The sequence below is a fragment of the Strongylocentrotus purpuratus genome, unplaced genomic scaffold, assembly GCF_000002235.5.
Source record: "Strongylocentrotus purpuratus isolate Spur 01 unplaced genomic scaffold, Spur_5.0 spur5_scaffold_1, whole genome shotgun sequence".
In the NCBI taxonomy this organism is placed as follows: Eukaryota; Metazoa; Echinodermata; class Echinoidea; order Camarodonta; family Strongylocentrotidae; genus Strongylocentrotus; species Strongylocentrotus purpuratus.
This window is the reverse complement of record NW_022145594.1, coordinates 33333753-33350387: the sequence shown is the minus strand read 5'-3', so window position 1 is coordinate 33350387 and position 16635 is coordinate 33333753. Positions and strand designations below refer to the sequence as shown.

General features: G+C 38.9%; 3 protein-coding genes across 4 annotated transcripts; all 3 read right to left on the bottom strand.

Annotated features, from left to right (window-relative positions):
- Positions 1–2631: 2631 nt before the first annotated feature.
- LOC115921058 (gastrula zinc finger protein XlCGF52.1-like) lies at positions 2632–4360 on the bottom strand. Its single transcript, XM_030978092.1, has one exon. It carries the CDS (start codon positions 4336–4338, stop codon positions 3232–3234), a length of 1107 nt encoding a protein of 368 aa, XP_030833952.1. The 5' UTR covers positions 4339–4360; the 3' UTR covers positions 2632–3231.
- Positions 4361–4681: 321 nt separating this feature from the next.
- Positions 4682–7086, bottom strand: LOC115921059 (zinc finger protein 431-like). The gene is made up of 2 exons (XM_030978093.1): positions 6912–7086; positions 4682–6083 (listed from the first exon to the last, which is right to left on the bottom strand). The coding sequence occupies exon 2, from the start codon at positions 5598–5600 to the stop codon at positions 4689–4691; it is 912 nt and encodes a 303-aa protein (XP_030833953.1). The 5' UTR covers positions 5601–6083; positions 6912–7086; the 3' UTR covers positions 4682–4688.
- A 4790-nt stretch (positions 7087–11876) lies between these two features.
- On the bottom strand, positions 11877–16630 carry LOC105445315. Of its 2 annotated transcripts, XM_030978090.1 has the most exons (4): positions 16424–16630; positions 15836–15837; positions 14187–14763; positions 11877–13302 (listed from the first exon to the last, which is right to left on the bottom strand). In XM_030978090.1, exons 1-4 carry the CDS (start codon positions 16536–16538, stop codon positions 12911–12913), a joined length of 1086 nt encoding a protein of 361 aa, XP_030833950.1. In that variant the 5' UTR covers positions 16539–16630; the 3' UTR covers positions 11877–12910. The 2 variants fall into 2 exon arrangements, with proteins under 2 accessions (XP_030833950.1, XP_011679017.2); XM_011680715.2 differs by lacking the exon at positions 15836–15837 and having other exon boundaries at positions 16428–16630.
- Between the last annotated feature and the right edge of the window lie 5 nt (positions 16631–16635).

Below are 16635 nucleotides of genomic sequence, written 5' to 3'. Positions count from 1 at the left end.
GAGAGAGAGAAACAGAGATGAAGAGAGAGAGAGAGAGAGAGATAGAGAGACAAACTGAGACGGACAGATAGATAGAGAGACAGATAAAGATGAAGAGAGAGAGAAAGAGAGAGACAAACTCAGACAGATAGAGAGAGAGAGAGACAAAAAAGGGATAGAGAGAGGGAGGGATACGGAGAGAGAGAGAGAGAGACGGACAAAAGAGAGAAAGAGACTAAAGAAATAGAGACAGAGATAGAGAGAGAAACAGACAGATAGAGGGAGAGAGACAGAGACAGAGAGTGAAAGACACAAAGTAAGAGTGATGGTAAAAGAAGAGAGAAAGACGGGTGTACACGTATTTACACCCAAGACAAGATTAAAGTGAAGTTGAGAGATGTAGGAGAGAGAAGATAAGAAGAAAGGGGCTCCTCAAAAGAAGAGATAGATGGGATAAATAGATGTACAGATAGAACAAAGTAAGGGACGTAGATGTGAACGTACATTGTTTCATATGGAGAGAGATTAAGAAGAGAGAGAGGGGGGGGGGGGGAGCAACTTTTCCAGAATTTGAAACTTTTGTCTTCTTTTAGACCGCTTTGTAGTTTTCTGCATATTCCCTTCCCCTTTCTCTATAATCCCTTATCATTCAATTATCCCTTTCTATCTCTCACTCTCTCTTTACACACACTTCTACCCCCTTCTTTCTCTCTGCCACTTGTTCCCTCTTCTACACGTCAGTCCCCTCTCCCTCTCATCTCACCCCCCCCCCCCTCTTCTCTCCATCTCACTTCTAAATTCTCTCTCCCTGCTCTCTTGCTCTCTCTCTCTCTCTCTAAAAACACACACACATCCAAATGGATTAAATTGCCTATTACAAAACAGACATGCACAAATTAATTTTTACAGAATATCTATCATACAAAATATATTCTAGTTGAAATCCAACAAAATTTATAAAATTTCTAAGCACTATCTGAGAACGGTGTATAAGAAAAATAAAATACAAAACAAACGCATCCAGTACTAGGATGTTAATGTAATAGTATTATTATTATTATTTTATTTGGCAAATCAAGTCACATAATACAACAATATAACAAACATGAATTGAGAGTAAAAAATCAATAGAAAGCAATTTGACAGAACTCGTGAGGCTAGGCAGAAATATTGATACCTGTATTGTACATAAAGTGAAAGACAAAATATCAAATCCCAAGATAAATTATAATGATGAAAAAACAGAAGCAGGAAAATATGAAAACATTCTGATTCTGATGTCACCTTATCAATCAACAGACAATATATGCCTACTGAAAACAAAAATGAAAACTCCAGTCATTTTTTTCTTTCAGCAAATCAGCACATGGCGGTATATATTTTAATGGAAGAGGCTGGTGGTGTACCGTACATGAAGAAATTAGTTGGCTCAGTAAAAAAAAAAAAAGGAAAAGTATAGTAAAGAAACCAACTATAATGGTCCAAAATTTAAGTCATGTATCAGACATGAATAGTCCCTTGAACTTGATATGGATATACAAATACATACATATTTTATTTGAATATTCATGTTTGATATAAGATATGGCAGATTATGATGGAACTAATAACTGTTTAATTGCCCTCAACATGTATGAGAATTAAGTCTCCAGGACTTTTGCATCTCAATAAGCGAGACTTTCAAATATATAAGATTAGGTATTTGTTAGCAATTAGCTGAAAAAGGTTTTATGCGGCACTCAATATTTTGCTATATTTTTGGCATGGTACAGAGCATAAAAAAGATGTAACCATCAGTCTTGCTTGCCCACTGGCACCCATCGTCTCCATTGTCTTAAATGAGCACATTTGACGCAAAGGCAACATAAATGTTATGGAAGGCCCCCCCCCCCCCCCCCCCCCCCCGGACTCCAAATAAGCAAGGCATAAGATCATGAACAGTCAAACACCATCAGTCTCATATGTCACAAATATTTCATGCATATCGTTGTTCCATTCACATCCAAATTTAGGATCTCTCTCGTGCCATTATTTCAACTAAGGTCTTGGGCCTCAGTGAAATATACTTGACCAGGGATCTGATTGTTTTTGTTATTATATTTTTTTGTTATAAAGTTTTGATTTGTATACATGTACATTTAACTACATGTACTACGTACAAATGTATGCTTGAAATCAATTTTGAATATTATGAGAAACAAAGAAATCCAGAGATTTCAAGCTGTAATCTAATAGTTTAAAAGCAAGATGAGAAAATTACCTAATTCATGTACATGTAAAGTTCTCTATCTATTGCAAAATCCCCACATCATATAAAGCACCTCTATATCAAATGAGATTTTCCACATCACTTAATTGTTACATGGCATAAATCTGTTAATTTTATCTATGAACATGTAAATACACGCACAAAACAAAAAGTTACGTATGCATAACTTATACCCCCTTCACATACACAGATATTTCTTACGAGTCCTTACGGATCGCACATACTCACAGATCTTTAAAGGATCCATACGATTTGGCCACTTTTACGTCCGGTTTAAGAGTTATTACAAGCTGTTTGCGATTTATTACGGATTATTACAAGTTGTTCCGAGTATTTACGAGTCCTTACGAATTTTAGCCAAAAAATAACGACTGAAAATTAAGTTTTTCTAATTTGCAGCTTTTATACCTTCCCCAAATCGATAACAGTTTGTAAGCATACGTAATGTGTAGGTATTTATTCGTAAAGTACTCGTAACTACACGTAAAATACTGGTAATAACCTGTATCAATCCGTAAAGCCATCGTAAAATGACCCAAATAAAATTGTAAAGAACACGTAATCACACGTTACCATCCGTAAACTGCTCGCAATAATCCGTAAACAAATCGTAAACAAAACAAAACTAACCGTAACGAATCGTTACAAAAAACTGCTATGAGTCATTTACGGATTCTTGCGAGCAGTTAACGGATGGTTATGTATTGTTACGAGCTATTTACGGACAAATCAATCCGTGGACAATCGTAAGAAGATTTTTGACATGTCAAAAAATTTGCCTCTCCTTTCACGGATCCTTAAGAGTGTCTACGAGTTGTTGTGAGTTGTGACGAGTTATTTACGGATACCAGCGAGTTATTTACGGATGCTTGCGATTGACTACGAGATGGCGATCCATAAGGACTCGTGAGAAAAATCTGTGTATGTGAAGGGGGTATTACACATGCATACAATACCGTAACTATTGCTAATAATTATCTGTACTATGTGTGGATTCGTATATGACGATTGTAATCGCACTGTCTTGTCAATACTCGGCTGCAAACGGGACATACGTGGGATTTTTTTTCTGAATCGTGCGATTTCATATGACGTTTAAGGTCATTACTTCTTGCAAAACCTCTAGCACAAACAGAACAGTGATATGGCTTTACACTTGAGTGGACTTTCATATGTTCTGTAAGAGTTCCTTTCCGATGAAAGCGTTTGCTACAAACAGAACATTGAAATGGTTTTTCACCCCAATGGATTCTTGCATGCAACTTCAGCTGGTTCCTTGTGACATAGCTCTTGCTGCAAAAGGAACATGCATAGGGTCTTTCCCCCGTGTGGGTTCTCATATGCAATTTCAGATCCCCCTTTGCAAAGAATCTCATGCTACAAACAGAACACACATGAGGTTTTTCTCCCGTGTGTCTTCTCATACCATGTACCGACAGGCTAGTTGCATTTGCACAAACTATACCACACACAGAACACTGATGCTGCTCTCCTCCCTTATGAGATCTTATGTGTGTAGACAGACTGTTCTTGTAGCTAAACTCCTTGCTACAAATTGTACACCGATATGGCTTTTCACCCATGTGTGCATTCTTATGTGCAGCAAGGCTATTCCAAGTGGTAAAATCCTTGTTACAATTTGTACATTTGTAAGGCTTTTCTCCTGTGTGGCTTCTTATGTGTACAGTGAGGCCGCTCGTATGAGAAAACTCCTTCATACAGGTCATACATTGATATGGTTTTTCTCCTGAATGGGTTCTCATATGTATGTCGAGACAGTTTTTGCTTGAAAACGCTCTTCTACAAATAGAACATTGATAGCATTTGCCTTCGTGGTGCCTCCTTACATGTCTTGAGAGAGTGTCTCCATTGGAAAAAGGTTCGCTACAATAAGAACACAGATATATAGGCTTTTCTTCTCCAGGGTGGGCACGTTTCATATGTTTATTGAGATTAGTTGTGGTAGTGTACACTTTGTTACAAAGACCACATTGGAAGGGTTTGTCTTGTTGATGGGTTTTCATGTGTCTTATAAGGACGTCTTTGTGAGAAAACTTTAGGTTGCATACAGGGCACTGACGGTGCATCATTTTCAAATGCTTGTTGAGGTTTCCTCTGTTGGAGGATTCTTTGTTACAAACACTACACGGAAAGAGCTTTTCTCCAGCAAGGTTTCCTTGAGGTTCATATTGAGAACTCTGTGTTGTAGCATGAAAGGAAGACTGACCAATATCTTGAATAGATGCAATTTCACATTTCTCATCACATTCCTTTTTGATGTCTGTATTAATTTCTCCATGCTTTTGTTGAGAACTTGCAGATTCCCCTTTATCCCTCTCCTTACCACATTGTTCTTGAACAGAACTTACATGCTTTGCTAAGTGACCAGAGCCATTCTCACTTAGAAATCTCTTATTCACAGATATATCCGACTGGGTTCCTAACTCGGCTTGCGAAGGGGACTTTCACCATAGGCTTTTCGTCCATGGTGCGTTCTCATATGTCTTGCAAGAATATCTTCAGAGGAAAATACTTTGTTACAAGCAGAACACTGACAATGTATGTTTTTCAAATGCTGTTTTAGATTACCTTTGCTGATAAAGCTTTTTAAACAAAGAGTGCACGGATATGATTTTGGTTTACGGTGCGTTTGTATATGTCTTGCAAGAATATCTTCAGAGGAAAACACTTTGTTACAAGCAGAACACTTACAATGTATGATTCTCAAATGCTTTTTTAGATTACCTTTGCTTATAAAGCTATTCAAACAAAGAGTGCACGGATATGATTTTGGTTTATGGTGCGTTTGTATATGTCTTGCAAGAATATCTTCAGAGGAAAACACTTTGTTACAAGCAGAACACTGACAATGTATGATTCTCAAATGCTTTTTTAGATTACCTTTGCTGCTAAATCTATTCAAACAAAGAGTGCACGGATTTGATTTTGATTTATGGTGCATTTTTATATGTCTTGCAAGAATATCTTCAGAGGAAAACACTTTGTTACAAGCAGAACAGTAACACTTACAATGTATGATTCTCAAATGCCTAATAAGATTACATCTAATGGTAAAGCTATTCAAACAAAGAGTGCACGGATATGATTTTGGTTTACGGTGCGTTTGTATATGTCTTGCAAGAATATCTTCAGAGGAAAACACTTTGTTACAAGCAGAACACTTACAATGTATGATTCTCAAATGCCTATAAAGACTACCTCTACTGGTAAATATATTCTTACAATGAGTACACTCATATTGTTTGGGTTTACTGTGGGTTTGTACATGTCTTGACAGAGTCTCGTCATTGGAAAATGTTTGGTTACAGATAGAACACTGACAATGCATCATTCTCAGATGCTTGTTAAGATTGCCTTTGGATGAAAATCTCTTGTCACAAAGTGAACAGTGAAAAGGCTTGACTCCAGAGTTCTTTCTGGTACCTTGGATTTGCTTCTTGTCTTGGGTCTAGTACCCTCGTCTTCTGTGTACCGTGTGTCGTCAATATCCAAGGGTTCTTCTTTTATTTTAATGAATTTGATAGTTTTCCCATCTGCTTCTTCTGTTGGTTGTGCCTTCTGTGTCTCTATGGCATCATCAGCCCCTGTCCAACCATCTTGTGAACATTCTACTTTCACAGAATCAGTAGGGTATCCTCTGTGTATCTCTTCTCCCTGGTTGATCTCGTCACAAACCTCTTCAGCTTCACTGTCCACTCTGCAGCCATGTGCCAAGCCATCTCCAGGCTGGAGTCCTAGTTCCTCTGATGAGGGCGGTAGTGCTATGATCTCTATCTTAATCACCTTCATGTTGATCTTCTCATTTTCCATGATTCTGTAAAAGAGATTGCGAACAAAGTTATTGAGATATCAAAAATTAGAATAAATCGGTTCTAGGACAATTACCCCCTGGGCAATCACCCCCTAGAAAATTACCAGCAGGACATTACCCCTCTGAAATTTCCCCCCAAGGACAACCACCCCCTCCCCCCTCCCCGAGGACATTTACCTCCCGAAAAACAAGTCTGCTTTTGATAAAAGTAACATAATTACCCACATATTATCAGGGTGGACTTCCTCTTTAGTGAACAGAGAGAGAGAAAGAGAGGGGGTGGTTGTCCTCAGGGGTAGTTGTCCTGATACAGAATAAATCTTGTACGAGTATGCCCCATCGATTAAGATAACTATTTCAAAACATGTATTTGCCGGAAGGATAGCTTTTTATGCATTGTAAAGCAAACCGCTATTGAAATAGCTCAATTCCATTCTTAATAGACCTGTTGAATGCTTGAATGAAATGAAATACCATTTACACTTTCCCATTTGTCTTAATTATCTACCTGTTGAATGGTCCGGAATCTCATTGTCTGCTTACATCTTACGTTTTAAATTTTACGTTTTATATGCTTCCATTCACTTGTAACACCTTTTTAAAAATGTATTAATGTATTGAATAGTGATAAGGTTTTGTAGCAATCATGACATAGCAATTCAGATCAGATGGTGTCCAAGGTTTTAATTCATGTACTTATTGTATTGTATTGTACCGTAATCAATGGTGTATAAACCACACTTTTTTTTTTAAAGTTTCGATTTATTCCCCCTCCACCTGGCGCTATGCCTGGTAATGTCTCCCAGCTCAGTAATCGGTATGTTGACTCACCACTCGGAAACTAGAACAACACTCAAATTTGTCTTTCATCTTGGTTTGAAAGTAATCTTTCTGATAGATCTCAATTCCTGTAAAGGAATTATACCGCAACGATGAACAATTCAAACCAAAGCACAAAATAAGAGTACCGGTACCCGGAATGTAGTTTATAATAATAATTCCTTCAATTTTTCTTCTATTACACGGCGTACCACAAGGTTCTATCCTAGGTCCTCTACTGTTTTTTGATATACATTAATGATCTTACACATTCAGCTGCACCTCGCAGTTAAATGAAAGACCTTCCCGGGTGGGTTTTTTAACACGGACCTGGCTTGCTGCCGACAGAGTCGGCAAAAAAAAATTTAAAAAAGTTTTTTTTTATTTTTTAAGGCGAAAAAGAGGGGTGCGGTTAATACATGAGGGCGGTTTATACACTTAATTACGGTAAGTCATGAATCACATTTTTACCCATAAATCATATATTATTCATATTTAAGCATTCTTTTTCACTACATACATTCGTTAGACTATTTGGAATAATAATACAACAACAAATTTGGAAGAACCAGTTTATTCCTTATGTTATCTCTTGTTTTTGTTGTTTTATTTCATTTTAAACTACAATTCAAACTTTAAACAAGACCCAATAACTAATGTTTGATCTATTTTTAGGAAAAATTACATTTCCATATATGTTTTGTACACAAATCACGAAAATGAGCGATTTTCGGGCTGACATGGAAAGACAAAAGGTCACATGACCTACGAACTGTAGGTCTGATTTCCAAAAAAATTCTTTTACAAGATGAGCAAGAAAGAAAAAGTCAACGAGCGGCGGGGTGCCTTCCATATGCGTTCCCGACCAATCATGAAAATTGTGGAGGGGGGGGGGGGGGGGGGGCCATAACTTTAAAAAAAAAAGAGGTATTGATTTAGACCTAACCCTAACCCTAAACTTTTCCATAGGCTCAACACGCACCTAACCCCAATCTGTGCCGCCGAAAAAAATAACACCCCCCCCCCCCCCGGCCTTGTAGGGTTAAGACGTTGCTCCTAAAGTACTAAAGTACAAATAATTTTGTATTCAAATTTTGGCCAACTTGTCTTTAGACTTCTAGATTTAGAATAACAAAGAAGCAAGATAAACATAACAAAAGAAACTTGCCTAATCCTGATATTTCAGCCCAAATTGTGTAGCACGCACGGTACTGCGTATCTTTAGCTTTTAGGCTGTAGACCTACTAGTTTTTTTATCATCAGATCATCATGCACATACATCAGCATCACAGTTAGTTCAGCTCAGGGGCAGAAACAAGTGACAGCTACATGTAGCTGCTCCTCGCTGAGCTCCGGCCGGAGAACTAGCGGCCTGACGTTAGCTCCATCGCCGTCGATGGAATCATGACGAAGGAATATGATAATGACGGGCTTATATTTCTAGGGAAATCTGCGGCTGAGTTTCCTGTAAAGATGAAACAAATTTAGACTCCTTCAGTGATTATAGCTACTGACACACGAACGTATGAAGCGTAGTCAGAGTTATTTTCTTTGATTTTTTTTTACGACTTCCTGAAACTGTACTGTACTCCTATTGTTGTAAACAAAGTCAGATAGTCACATGGTCTAGCGGCTTTTGTTTTTTTTTCAGATAGCGCGCGCGCGCTGCATGCTGAGCAAGCTTATAGTCTGCAAGCACAAACCCTGGTCAGTCGTAAAAGTGAGTCTGCACTATAAGACTACCATAGGCCATGTACTGTAGCTGCTCCTGACACATTGACACAACCTTAACCAGTAGGAAGCTGGGCTAGACTTCTCTCAAGGCACAATGATTTTTTGATTAAGTGTCAAATTAGGGTCTTTGCCTGCAGACTAGAGCAAGCTTGCCGGATCTAGCTAGAAAATCGGATATGTCAGTTTATGAAAATGTTGGTCCGCGCGCCTGGGCGGTGAAATTGGTGCAAAATCACATCTACTCCCCCCCCCCCCCCCACCAATCAGGGGCCCGTTTCTCAAAGCCTTTTTTCAATGAAAACAAAATCAATGACAAATCTGCTGCTAACAATCAGAAGCAAAGATTTCAATAGCTATTTGTCACTGATGACAATGAAATGGAATATCGATCCTCCCCCCTCTCGGTACATAAGTAAACACTTATCTTTATCTCAATCACTTCACCCCCTACCCCATCTCGACTATAGCTCCTTCACCCCATACCCCCCCCCATCTCGACTGTAGCTCCTTCACCCCCTTCTTATCTCATCTCCACTCACTGACTCAGGCGCGGATCCACGAGGAGGAGCGGGGGGGGGGGGGGGGGGCGACCCCCCCCGGCCCTGGCTTAAAAAAAAATATATATTATTTTTTTAATTTTATAAATGTTATTTTATATAATTAGTTGTAGTTAGCACCCACACTACCCCCCCCCCCCCCCCCCCCCCCCCCACTGAGCGAAAAAACGGTCTGCTCAATTTACGAATTCCCGGGGTCAAAAATGAAGGAAAAAAAATAAGTTTGACTTAAGTATTATGGAGAGCCATTTGTAACCTTAAAATAGAATATATTCAAATATAAAATTCAAGTGTTTAAGACTTTTTATAAATTGCACATCAAGGACATGAAATCTCCCATGATAATAGAAAATATGAATGATTTGAATTAACATTTCATGCCTTTTAAAATAACTTTTACCAAATATTTGTAAAGATGCTTAGGCCTACAGCTTTCCATAATTGTTAAGTCCAACTTAGAGATAAATTCAACTTGGGATCTTTGTGAAACACCCTCCCTAGTCCCCTTTCTATCTCAACATGTCTTCGGTCTCTCCACATGCAAGACCTCCTTTTTCTCTATCTCCCCCCAACCCCCCCCCCCCCCTCGATCTATCTCGCTCCCTCTATATCTTACCTCGATCGCATCCTTTCCCCTTCTCTAGCTCTTATCAACTTGACACTCTGTTCCCATCTTTCAGCCTCTACTAGTATTCTAATACTGCTGCTCACTCACTTTGAAATAAAGTACGCTAATTACACTTACTTACAGAGCAGGTCGAGTTCTGGCAAAAGTGAAAACTTATTGCGTGCTTCTTCAGTCTTTTCATTTTGGTGTGGAAGAGTATCAAATACTGGTACATAATTGTCCCTTGAGAAAGATGACTCTACAAATGTAATACTTAAAGCCCTACTGCTCTACTTATTTTGTAGCTACTTGCGCCCTCTATATAGCAAACAATGCCTGATCGGTGCCTGTTGTTCCCCCATGATCCTCTCTTTCTTATGTTAATTGAGAGCTGATTTGATGAGATAACCACCTGTAGGTGACCTTGCAGGGAGGTCTAATCCCTCTGGCCAAACTAGTGCAGACAGGCTTTGAAGTTTGTGGACCACACTTTCATGCCCCATGTTTGTGTAGTCCCATAAACATAATCATGTCTATAGTTGCTTTGCTTTTTCAGCAAGACTGGGCCAATTGTTTTTAAGATTCCAAACCTCAAATCAAAAGGGTCTACAATATGTGCTAAACAATCAACATTTTCCATTCTAACACTATTACCATTTCTTTCACACAAAGCGTGCAATCGCATGACTATAACTTTCTAAATAGAGCAGACTTTGAACGTAAAAAAGTCAAAGGTCATCATTTTTCCTTATTGAACATTGGAATAAATTTATGTCGTGAATGACACTTGACAGTAAGCATACCATCATATAATAGATAAAAAAAACGGGTAGAAAAATATAAATATTACCCAACATGGAGGAATTAATAACAGATTAGTTTACAAACAAAACCTGGGAAATACTGAGCCCTCTCTCTCTCTCTCTCTCTCTCTATATATACATTTAACAACAAAATTATTCATACCCCTCGTATTTTTATTTTGTTTTTAACTCAAGAAAGGTGGACTGGTTAAATTAGGTCCTTTGTTTACTATTAGATGCAAGTTTTAATATGTCACATTCTCAAGAAAATAAATCGTGGAAGAAAAAAATTCACATACCGGGTACTTAAAATTTAACAAAACTTGATAAAACTTTATATGCATAAAACTGTTCTCATAAACATGTTTGAAATTTTGTTCTCATCTTGTTGTACAAATTAAATCTGTACCCCACTTTCCACTCACACACTCACACATACACACAATATATTCTTGTCTGACACTTTTATTATAATCGACCTATGCCCTGTAACATAAAAATAAACTAACAATTAATCATAAAAATCTACTGTTAATGCTATCTTATTACCGGTATGCATTATGTCTATCTGGAAACATAAATGTCATCATGTTATTTATTGAAAAACTTGAAGGTTGTAATATTAAACTAAATGTCTGGAAACTTCAAATTGGTGATGTCGCTGTGATATAGAGCCAGGCAGCTTTCCCATTTGCTCCAACACATTATGCCTAAAATGCATGACTAAGGTGGGTCTTTTCTCTTCAGAGTACCTTTATTATTAAGCTATTCACGACACATTTTTAGTAGTGCCCCTAGGGAGATGGCACTTAAGGAGAAAAACATGAATTGATTTTCTTTTTTAGATTACCGGTAGACACAATTAAGTACACAGCGCATGTGAGAACCTACTGTAGAAGAACACCACACCATGTTACGGTAAAAACCACACCCTGTTGCGGTACAAACCACACCCTGTTACGGTACAAACCCCACCCTGTAACGGTACAAACCACACCCTGTAACGGTACAAACCACACCCTGTTACGGTACAAACCCCACCCTGTTGCGGTACGAACCACACCCTGTTACGGTACAAACCCCACCCTGTAACGGTACAAACCCCACCCTGTAACGGTACAAACCACACCCTGTTACGGTACAAACCCCACCCTGTTGCGGTACAAACCCCACCCTGTTACGGTACAAACCCCACCCTGTAACGGTACGAACCACACCCTGTTACGATACAAACCACACCATGTTGCGGTACGATCCACACCCTGTAAAGGTACAAACCCCACCCTGTTGCGGTACAAACCCCACCCTGTAACGGTACAAACCACACCCTGTTGCGGTACAAACCACACCCTGTTGCGGTACGAACCACACCCTGTTGCGGTACGAACCACACCCTGTTGCGGTACAAACCCCACCCTGTAACGGTACAAACCACACCCTGTTGCGGTACAAACCACACCCTGTTGCGGTACAAACCACACCCTGTTGCGGTACAAACCACACCCTGTTGCGATACAAACCACACCCTGTTACGGTACAAACCAAACATTGGTAGGGTTTTCTGCTGGGTGGCTTTTCATGTGGATTAAAAGACTATTTGCCTTGGAAAATCTTTCACTACAAACAGAACATTGATAGGGCTTTTCCCCTGTGTGGGAACTTCTCATATGCAATGACAAATCAAAGTTGTCGTGAAACAATTCGCCACAACTCGAACACAGAAGTTTTTTAATGGTATGAGTTTCCATATGTGATGTCAACGCCCTCTCATACAGATATATTTTGTTGCAAATATGGCACTCAAAAAGATTTTTTCCTGTCCGATTTCTCTCGTATCGAGTAGCTCTAGTTGGCCTTTTCTCATCAGAAAATCTTAAATCGCAAGCTGAATACTGGTATGGATTTCTTCCTACATGGGTTCTTGTGTGGTATGCCAGACTCATCGCATCGGGGAATGTTTTCTTGCAAACAGCACACTCACAGGGTTCATCTTTTCTGTGGGACCAACTATGCATCGACAAACGCTTCTCAGAGGAAAATCTTAAATCACATACAAGACAAGGATATCTTTGGGAGTGAAGTTTCACATGTTTCAATAGAGAGCTCAAATAGAAAAATCTTTGGTTACAGAGACTACACTGGTACAACGACTTCATTCCTTTGTGGTTTCTCGCGTCAGTCGCGTGTCTCAAAAGATGAGTACTTTGGGTAAATTTCTTGTTACACAAAGAACATTTAAAAATCATTTCTCGTGTGGGTCTCATGAGACAAGTGTGTGACTCAACGTCCAATACATTGGAAAATTCTTTGTTACAAAATTCGACACTGGCTGATGTACGGCTCTCCTGCAACGAGGGTAAACAGGGGCTTGGCAAGATTTTCCTCTGTTCCTCCAAACTGGGAAGATTGTCCAATGCCTTCAATTAAAGTCTCTTCACACTTCTCGTCACATTCTTTTGTTCTTTCTGTATCCATCTGTCCGTAAACATGATGTGAAAGCCCCTGGTCCAATGTCTCTCTTTCAGCGACACTTTGTTTTTTACCAGAATCGTTGGCATAGTTACAAGGGCCACACTTACTTGTAGAACTGTCACTTTCGGATGAATCCAGAGGAGTTCCCCGCTCCGCTTGTGAAGATAAATTGTCATCAAGCTGTTGTACTCGACTATCCGAAATTACCGGTAGCAGAGGCTGTCTCACACCTGATAACGAAAAGCAAATTTTTTCATTGTTTTAAAGAACACTGTCATAATAAACACTCATGGTAACATGGTAATCTTCTGTCCCAATTTGTTGTATTTTAGACCATTTACCCCCCTCTCCCTCCCCTACTCCTTCCGTTAGAAAATCCTGAACTTATAAAATAAGGAAATCCTTTTATAAAATATTTCCTTAGTTGTCTCATACAATTACTGCTCAAATTATCCTGTCAATACCAATTTATGTCATTTTTTAAATTTTGTTAATTTTATTTATTTATTTTTTATTTTTTTTTATTTTTTATTTTATTTTATTTTTTTTTGGGGGGGGGCAGATGTTAGACCCTCATTCTAGACTTATACTAGTCCAGATTCTGTCCTTTTTTTACATATTTTTTGAATTCTTCAATCATCTGTGTCCTCCCTTTATACACGAATCCCACACAGATTGCCGAACTCTGAAAATACACCTGTCGAGGGAGAGAATGAAACGCAAGGGCCGTCTTCGATTTAACGTTGAGGGAACTTGAGGGTGTGTTACTTTCTCAGCTCAGATTGGGAGTGCGACACAGAAACAGTTCTGGCAGTGTACTAGACTTCTACATGTTAATAAAATGCCTCGTTCAGAGACAATGCAGTAAAAGTAAACTGCTTCAGGAAAGCCCCTGCAGTACAGTAAACCCATATGTACAAAAACTGTCAACTTGGCAAGCTGGGCGTTTTAAGAATGTAGATCAACTGAACAAAGGCCTGTAATTGTATCTTCATTCTACAATTATATGATACAAAATTACAAATCCCACTGCAAGATTAATTACTGCACAATTTTTGTTGTGAGGCAGTTTACAACATTTTGTTGAACAAGGCTGAATGACCATGCCACTAACCTTCTTCACCTAATGGCTGTGGCTTTATCATCCCCCAGTTGGCACCATTAAGTACACCTTCCATGGAGTCACTATCCAAAGGTTCTTCCTTTACATAGCCCGTTAAGGTCAGGTAATTCACTTCACCCAGTTGTGATGCATGAATCTCCTTGCCACCGTCTTCCTTACTACAGCCATCGTTTACGTGTACTTGATCTGATAGTTGTAAATTCATCTCTATGGCACCATCTTCCTCTGCGCAATCACCGTCTTTGTCTTTTCTCGTAATGGAACCTGCATGGTGCTCATGCCTCAGTAGAAGCTCTTCATATGTCCCTTGAGACTCGCTATCAGGCCCGCCATCTCCCAAGTTTTTTTCATTCGCTACAACAGAATAAATGTCCACTTCTGGTTCTTCCAACAATGTCAGCTTTTGAGACACCGGTAGATGTTTGGAATGACCATCTTCTGCCAAGCCTTCAAAGTCTTCTTCCTTGATCATGAGGGCCGTGTATCCTAGTTTCTTGGTTGGTTGTGGTTCGTCCGCTGTTACTTTCGTAATTGATTCCGTGTTGCTCTTTTCTCTGGACATGCTTTTCTAAAAGATATTGCAAATAGAAGAAAAAAGAGAGAAAACAAATTATTGAGGATAGCATGACTGCTTTAGAATTTGAGAGTTTTGAGGGATCAAATCAAATAGATAATATTAATAATGCAGTGTCGCTTGAAGGAGTCATGTTCTAAGGTTCACTTTGTTCACTTCTCATATACATGTACTTGCGCCCTCTTGCCAGGCAAAACCCATAACATGAACAGAAAAAATGTACTTGAATCTCATTAAAATCTGTGCACGTATGCCCCCCCCCCCTTCACACACACACACATTTATCTTACTTCTGAGATTTTTTGTAAAAGCAAAATCACCTCTGAATTAAAAGAATCTTCTTTAAAAAAAAATTATCAGCATGTACGTTTCTCTTTTTTTAAATATTTTTTTACAAATGTGCCCCTTCCTCAGTTAGAGAATTCTGTTTTCAGCATTGTACATCTACAACAAGTGTCAACAACCCAGCATTTGCACGATAATTGGTAAACATACCGTAGACTATAACAATTAGAAATGTCTTAAATCCAATTTCTCATGATATGCATTTTCATTTCCAGAACTAGGTAAAGACAGTATCAATCTGTAACCCATGCAATACTAATTAAGCTCCTGAAGAACTCATTGGTGGTAAGGCCTAGACTATAGGAAGAAAAAAAACCTAAAAATACATACAAATTCAGGGTTAAAGGTAAAGACCAGTATTGGAAACGCCCCAATTTCAAAAAATAAAATGGGAGCTCTCATTACCAATCATGTGAAAGAATATGTTTTGACTAATAAATGATGATAAAAAAATTTGCTGGGAAACCGCTAGACAGCAATAACCATCTGATTTGGGTCATTTCTTTAATAAAACTGACATTTGTTGTCGTTCCCCAATAATCTGTAATCGGAGGTCTAGTGGAGCCAGACGTAGTCTCAGTGGAACAACCGACGATTAGAGAGACTGAAGTTTTCGGTCTAGGAAACCGCCTACTTATCGATATATTTGGTAAATTAGTTTATCTATTGGCCTGTGAGAGATAAACGCACGTGTCGCGCAAGTGCGCGTAGTCCCATATACATCTTTCTGTGTACAGTGCTTGTACTTTACGAAGACTGGGCCAAATTTCTTATAATTTTGATGATTCCAGAACCTTGCAGTTCGCTAGATGATCAACCTTTTCTGATCGATTCCACAACGTTTCTTTCACAAAGCAATCGCATGACCATAACTGGTCTTTATCTTTAAGTATATCGTTACTTTAATTGTCACAATTAAGAGGCTATGCAGCTTAACCACTCCAGCAAAGCATAGAGAGTCAATGCTAATGCGTATTGACCTTTAGCACTGCATACTTGCTGAGAGGCAGGTATTATACATAGATACACCCACCACACACTATTGCATAGACTGCACGCAATAGCCCCGATTGGGCTGATCGGCAAATTTGACACTAGACTTACAATTTGAATTTTTAAATTACTCTTTTTGACATCAATAAGTTGAAAAAAATGTATTTTACTGCTATTTAGGTGTCATTAATTGTCACTAAAGTACCGATTTTTAGTGAAATTACTTGAGTTTTGTACAGTGGTACTTGAAATGTTGAGAATAAATGGCACAGATTTTACTACACAGCCAGGATAGTGATGCACCAATGTGTGTTACTTACCTTGCCCCTGGGCCTGGGCGCTCGAGCTGGCCTGGCCATTCGATCAAGACTGCAGTCTAGACAGACAAGTCTGGTATAGACTCGTCCGCTGCTTCTCCGACTTTTGTTCATTCTCAGCAATTTTTTGCCATTTTCTTTAGCTTTCCCACGTTGGTAAGACTATTATTATTAAAGAGGTCCTTATCAGTCACCATAATGTATGCTGTGC

Bases quoted from the DNA above. Each gene is read 5' to 3' on its own strand.
- LOC105445315 (XM_030978090.1), bottom strand. From the start codon at position 16,538: ATGAACAAAAGTCGGAGAAGCAGCGGACGAGTCTATACCAGACTTGTC. The intron at 13,303-14,186 runs GTTAGTGGCATG...TTTCGTTATCAG, and splicing joins ACAGCCATTAGGTGAAGAAG to GTGTGAGACAGCCTCTGCTA.
- LOC115921059 (XM_030978093.1), bottom strand. From the start codon at position 5,600: ATGATGCATTGTCAGTGTTCTATCTGTAACCAAACATTTTCCAATGAC.
- LOC115921058 (XM_030978092.1), bottom strand. From the start codon at position 4,338: ATGATGCACCGTCAGTGCCCTGTATGCAACCTAAAGTTTTCTCACAAA.